Source organism: Ipomoea triloba, chromosome 11 (assembly GCF_003576645.1).
Source record: "Ipomoea triloba cultivar NCNSP0323 chromosome 11, ASM357664v1".
In the NCBI taxonomy this organism is placed as follows: domain Eukaryota; kingdom Viridiplantae; phylum Streptophyta; class Magnoliopsida; order Solanales; family Convolvulaceae; genus Ipomoea; species Ipomoea triloba.
In genome coordinates, this window is record NC_044926.1 from 16,387,219 (window position 1) to 16,393,930 (window position 6,712).

At 41.9% G+C, this 6,712-nt stretch overlaps 1 protein-coding gene across 1 annotated transcript; it reads right to left on the bottom strand.

The window, feature by feature from the left end:
* Nucleotides 1–339: 339 nt before the first annotated feature.
* LOC115995749 (systemin receptor SR160-like) lies at nucleotides 340–4,432 on the bottom strand. Its single transcript, XM_031234873.1, has one exon. It carries the CDS (start codon nucleotides 4,280–4,282, stop codon nucleotides 656–658), a length of 3,627 nt encoding a protein of 1,208 aa, XP_031090733.1. The 5' UTR covers nucleotides 4,283–4,432; the 3' UTR covers nucleotides 340–655.
* Nucleotides 4,433–6,712: the final 2,280 nt, after the last annotated feature.

Below are 6,712 nucleotides of genomic sequence, written 5' to 3' on the forward strand. Positions count from 1 at the left end.
GGAATATACTTGCATTGAAGCTAGCTTGAAGGCCATACAGGCTACAACAAACCGGTGATGTAATTGCAGCTATCAATGAAGGAAGACATGATGTGCTAACCGCATATGCATGCAAAGGAAGAAACATGCACTGATACTCAACTTTTTATAATAATAAAAAAAAAACATTATTTTGAAATGTTAAGCAATACAGAAAATATGATGAGAAAGGAAAGATATGTTGGAAATGGGATTGGAGAAAGGGCCAAAATTACCCCATACTAGGTCACCATCACAAACACAACTGCGGATTAGATCTGAGAATCTAAAAATGTTTGTAAGCTCAGGGAAACAACTAACTGCAGAAAGAAAAAGCAAGTGGCATCACAAACTCAAACTAGTACTCCCATCCGTATTTATGTACAACAGTGTTACAAGTATAACAACCTCTTTTATGTATAATATCAAGATTCTTCTTTTTTTTCTTTTTCTTCTTAGCTTCTTCATGGCACTAATGGTACATACAACATTTTCCAAAAAATACACTGGCAGTTCCTTCATAAACTTTTTGATGACATGAGGGGAAAATTTAGATCGAAGCCAATTTATCCTTTTCGAAGAATCCTTGCAAAAATTGCTTAGATTCTAGTCATGGGAGATTGCTCTTCTGATCTGATCAATGCTCATTGCCTTCTTTTATGCTTTCTTTGATGCTCATGTGTACCCCTTCTGTGTGAAAACCACCATCTTCTGCAGCAATTGTGGATGAGGAATCAATCCCAGAACCTGCTTGAATCTCCTTGAACATTGCCATGACCTGAATCATTGTGGGGCGTCTGAAAGGCCGATCGTCTAAACAAGCCACCGATACTTTCAAGTGCTCTAGAAGCTCGAGTTCTAAGCTCGGGTCTTCTTTCAGTAACTCTGGATCGAAGACATCACGAATTCTTATTTTCGCTTGCTGCTTTACCCACCCAACGAGATTGTTGTCGCCAAAATCTGGGGAGTCTGTTGGCTGTTTGCCAGTGAGCAGCTCGAGCAGAACGACACCATAGCTATACACATCTCCTTTGGTTGAACATCTAAAGCTCTGGTAGTACTCGGGAGGGACATATCCGGGAGTGCCTGCTAGGGTGCTGACGCTCAAATGAGTGTCCACAGTGTTCATTAGCCTTGCCATCCCGAAATCAGAAACTCTAGCTTCCAAGTTTTCGTCGAGCAAGACATTGCTCGATTTCATGTCCCTGTGGATAATGTGTGGAGTGCAGTTGTGGTGAAGGAAGGCCAATCCCCTTGCAGCTCCTATGGCAACTTTCCTTCTTGCAGCCCAATTTAGCTTCACTCCGTGCTTCCTCCTGTCCCGCAGAACATCCTCTAGGCTTCCATACTTCATGTACTCGTAAACCAAAAGCCGTTCTTCACCAACCTTGCAGTAGCCCAATAAAGGGACGAGATTCCGGTGCTTAATCTTCCCAATGGTCTCCATTTCAGCAGTGAACTCTCGATCTCCCTGCCCACTCACATATTTCAACTTCTTAATGGCAACAACACTTCCATCCTTCAACTGGGCTTTGTACACATCACCAAAACCACCAGACCCAATCAGGCTGTCATTGTGGAAGTTGTTGGTAGCTTCGAGGAGATCTGCAAAGGTCAGTTTTCTGAGAGGCTTCTCGAAGGTTGCTAGGTTGATGCTCAATGCTTCACGGATACTGGTTAGCTTCCAGTCAGTGTGTGCAGTTCCAGAAAAGGAATGGCTGTCCATCTCGAGAGAAGCCTCTGATTTCTTCCTCCTCTTCTTTGCTTCTATGGCAACTATAAGCAAAGCGATGATGCAGAAGAGAGAAAACAACAACCCCATCGCCACGCTTCCTGCAACGGATGCTTGCCTGCGATGGGACTTGTGCTGGTTTGCACTAGAACTTGATGCTGAGCCACACTTGGCGAGAGGGTATCCACAAAGGCCAGAATTATTTGCAAACCTGTAATCTGGAAATGTGTCAAAAGGAGCTGATTCGGGTATAATCCCAGAAAGCTGGTTACTTGACAGATCAATATCCCCAAGCAATGTGAGGCTGGTCAAAGACTGTGGAATCGTGCCATTGAGTTGGTTGTGTGAGAGATCAAGAATTGCAACATTCTTCAAGCCTCCAAGATCTTGAGGTATTGGACCAGAGAGATCGTTATGCCCCAAATTCAGAATAGAGAGATAGTACATGGAACCTAATTCCTTCGGGATACTGCCTTCCAACTGATTGTAAGAAAGGTCAAGGAAAATCATGGATCCATTGTGGTTGAATGTTGGCTGGGTAATGCCCTTGTAGACTCTAGTAAAATTGCAAGGGTGCCTTGTTGAAATCCTGTCCAGCCGTTCCTGTGTAATCCCACCAAATTCCAGTAAATTTCCTGCTCCATGGCACTCCCTACTTCCGTCGTTCTTAATGTACACATACTGCTTCCCGGTGAGCAATGCCATCGCGATCTTGCCGGATTGTTTGAACAGAGCGGGCGGAATAGTCCCATTCAATAAATTGGTGTTGAGATCCAACCATAACAAGCTGCTGCAATACCCCAACTCAGCCGGTATGCTTCCAGAGAATGTGTTGTTACCCAACTTCAGAATGGCTAGGTTAGACAACTGCCCTAATGAAGCCGGTATAACACCACTCAAGAGATTGTTGGATAAAGAAATCCAATTCAAACGAGTACAGTTGCTGAGGCTTTCGGGGATACTCCCCGACAAGTCATTGAAATCAAGAATCAAATTTTCCAAGGACTGCAAATACATGAGCTCCGACGGGATTTCCCCCTCCAGCTGATTCAACCAAATGATCAAATCCTTGAGCTTCGACAAGGACCCAAGGCTAGATGGTATCTTCCCCTTGAGGAAATTAAAGCTAAGATCAAGAGATTCCAGTTGTGAACAGTTACTTAGGGTCTCAGGTATTGGGCCATGGAGCAGATTATTCTGAAGGTACAACACTTTGAGGCTATTTCTAGGGTCTTTACAAATCCCAGAGGGAATGGAACCAGAGATATTATTAGAACTCAAATCTAAGGTCTCTAGATTCACCAGGCTAGACAATGACTCAGGCAAGCTACCCACAAAATTATTGAATGAAAAATCCAGTGTCTTCAAGCTAGTCAACTTGAGTAGGGTTTCAACAGGCAACCCACCAGAGAAATTATTGTTGGAGATATCAAGGAGTTCCAAGGCTGAGCAAGCAACAAGGTTGTCAGGGACCATACCTGATAAATTATTGAAAGACAAATCCAATTCCACAAGAGTGCTACATAAATCTCCAATATGCTGTGGAAGGACCCCTTGAAAATCATTCCCTCTAAGGTACAAATACTGCAAGCTCCCAGTGGGGAGCTTAGGGACAGCACCCCCAAACTTATTGTTGGTGAGATTGAGGAAACTGAGGTTGGGGCAGGAAGAAAGGGAGGCCCCAATATTACCAGTGAACTTGTTGGATGAGAGATCAAGATGCTGCAAAGTAGAGCAGTCTTGAAATGAAGGGAAATTTATGGAGAAATTATTGGCAGAAAGGTCCAAATGAGTCAAATTCTTGAAACTCAATTCTGGAATGTTTCCTGATAACTTGTTACCCTTCAAAGACAAGAGCTGAAGCTCAGCAAAATCAGCAGGGGGCAGCAAGAGAAAGATGTTCTGACCTGAAATATTATTGTATGAAAGATCAAGACTTTGAAGGCTAATGGTTGCTGCCCCTGCCCCTGCCCCAGGAGGAGGAGGGTCCATAGAGTTCCTGGAGAGGTTCAGAGCCTTGAGATTATAGCACCCACCAAGGCTATAGATATCAGAAACAGGGCCTGAGATGGAGTTTTCAGCTAGATCTAGGTAGCTGAGAGAAGCCCCACATTGGGATTTTGAGGCAGAAGTGAGTGAGCCACTCAGATTGGTGTTCTTCAACACGAGCCTCTCCAAGTTCTCAACCCCCAGCAAGAAAGCAGAAACCACCCCAAAATCCACGCTGAGCATAGTGCTCTCGAGATCTATAGAAGACACCCTCGAGCCCTTGCATGTAACACCAGTGAAGCTACATGGGTTTGCAGTGGATACCCAGTTTTGTAGGGGGGTTTGGTCAGGAATGGTGGCTTTGAAGGACAATAGGTGCTGTGAGTCCCTGAGGAGGCCATTGAGAGGAGCTGCTGAAGCAGCTGGAGGGAGAAAGAAGATGAACAGCACCAGAAGAAGAAGAAGAAAAAAAACACAGATTGGCTGCACGGCAAAACACAGAAAGAAACTGTTGTAGAAAAGACTAGTGCTCTTAGCTTTCATCTTTGGCTTGGTTCTGCTATTTTCTTATGGTTTTGGCTCTATCTTTTCATGAGCTCCCTTGCTTCCATTTGCAAGAAGAGAGAGAGAGAGTAGAGGTGGTGTTTTAACAGACTAGAGCAGATAGGGAGGGAGAGAGACAGAGAGAGATGAAGAGAGTCAAAAGGTGAAGTGATGAAGGTTAGAAGGATATATAAATTGAAATTCTGCCCAATTTTTATTTTCTTTTTTTCTTCTTCTTCTTCATTATTATTAGTCTTATTATTATTATTATTATTATTATTATTATTATTATTATTATTTATTTTTAATTTTCTTAGAGAGATAAGAGTGAGGAGTGGACACAGCTGGTGCTCACATGGCATGTGATAACCCCTATTCTATTCATACCCTTCCCTGTATTACTCTTTTGCTTCAATAAACTCATCCATAATTCATAATACACTATCAAAGGTGTTTACACAAATAATCACTAATTTAATTATATTTTATAAGTCGTAAATAATTTACGATAATAACTCTCTTAAAAAGGTAATACTATAGTACTATAGTCATATATATATTTCTTATTTTAGTTATTCATTATTTTGATTGCCTAAAAGATAAATTATTATTTCTTGACTACCAATTCATGGTTAGAATCATACCTTAACTTTGAGGACTCCGACTGCTCATGTCTTGAAGTGTTTTTTTTAAAGGGAAACTCGCAACCTCTTTCCGAATGTGTACATAAGGTAACTCCCATCTTATAACCATAACCAACAAAAGATTACAATGAGATAAACCAGTCTAGGTTGTCCATAGTTGATCAAGTTAAATAAAGAGGATTAATAAGTTACTCTTACTGTGAGTTGAATTTAAAACATGTGATTTGAAACCAACAACCTGACTAATTTGGTCATGTCCTGAAATATTACGAAACCAACAGCCTGACTAATTTGGTCATGTCCTGAAGTATTACGAAACCAACAACTTGACTAATTTGGCCATGTTCTAAAGTATTAGTGAAGGTTGGACGTGTCTCAACTGACCCAGAAGCTTTCAAGTAGTTGTACAATCATCAATTCATGGTTGAAGTTTGTATATCATTATATGTATAGGTTAGGTTAATTTCTCTCACAACATATACAACGAAGTGTTTGTCTCTATAGGTTTACGCGTACGTGTGAGTTAGGATGGATGTACAGATCCATCGCTGTCTAATTTCCAATGTGAGATTCCATCTTTAAAATATTGGCTCTTTAATTTATTGACGAGTTGCGTACTATACGCAATTATGAAGTTTAATTATTTATGGCTTCCTAATACAAACAACTTTGTGATTAAAAAGGATAATCAATTAATTAAGGCTCTTGCTTGTCATTAGGGTTACCAGGTTTACTACATGCCACTGCACCACTGTTCTGCCAAATTACATCATGAGGTCAACACTAATATTATTATTGTTCATTACAATTATAACAAAAGCTCATTGTCTTGTAAATAAATCATGTATTTATGGCAAGTTTATTTTGTTTTCTCCTTCATCTAGAGTCTAGACTGGACTTCTTGTTAGGTCCGTTAAAACTAAACTCCAATCAACTTTCAATCATTATGGTCCACACCCGTGTGAATCATATCATCAAATAATGTACTTTTATTATAGAGTAAATACTCAAAATGGTCCCTCGACTATAGCATAATTCACAAATTGGTCCTCGACTATTGATTGAGTCCAATTAAATCCTTAACTATTCAATTTTTACCTAATTTAGTCATCCGTCAATTCATCCGTCTAAAACATGTTAACTCTAAGGTCATATGCGTAATTTCACCATGTCAACCTCCAAAATCACCCACTGCCTCACTGTTCTCCCACTCCGACTACTTCGCTGCTCCTCTTCTCTTCTTCACCATTGCCTCCGTCCTCTCATACTTCACCTCCCACCCTCCCAGTGCACCAAGAACCTCCCCGTGACCCTGTTGGCACCATTTGTGCCGTCAACATCTGGCCGGTGTATAACACCCCCCACCGCAGGTGTAGTAAATCCCCTCGTAGAGATTGGTGATTTCGACGGCGAAGCTCGGGTCCTCGACGGCGTACCATGCGTTCACCAGCGGGCTCGTCGAGAGCTCAGCAATCTCGTGAGCGATCACACTTATCATCCCGTCAACCCGATGTTTCCGTTAGGGGCTTTTAGGGGTTTCAGATCCGGAATGTAGTCGGGTATGACGAACAGTACGCGCAGATTCCTAGGCATAATTTAGCGGAGTTTCTGACCTCGGCGTACGACAGCGTGTAGTTGACGATGGACGGGAAGGTGAAGTAAAGGAAGTCGCAAACGGACAGCGTGCCTCCTAGACGAGAAGGCACTGTAACAGTAGATTTAATCGCGGATTGGACCATTAACTTGGTCAGGGACTTGCCGTGGGAGCAAAACCCATCGTTCTTCT

Bases quoted from the DNA above. Each gene is read 5' to 3' on its own strand.
- LOC115995749 (XM_031234873.1), bottom strand. From the start codon at position 4,282: ATGAAAGCTAAGAGCACTAGTCTTTTCTACAACAGTTTCTTTCTGTGT.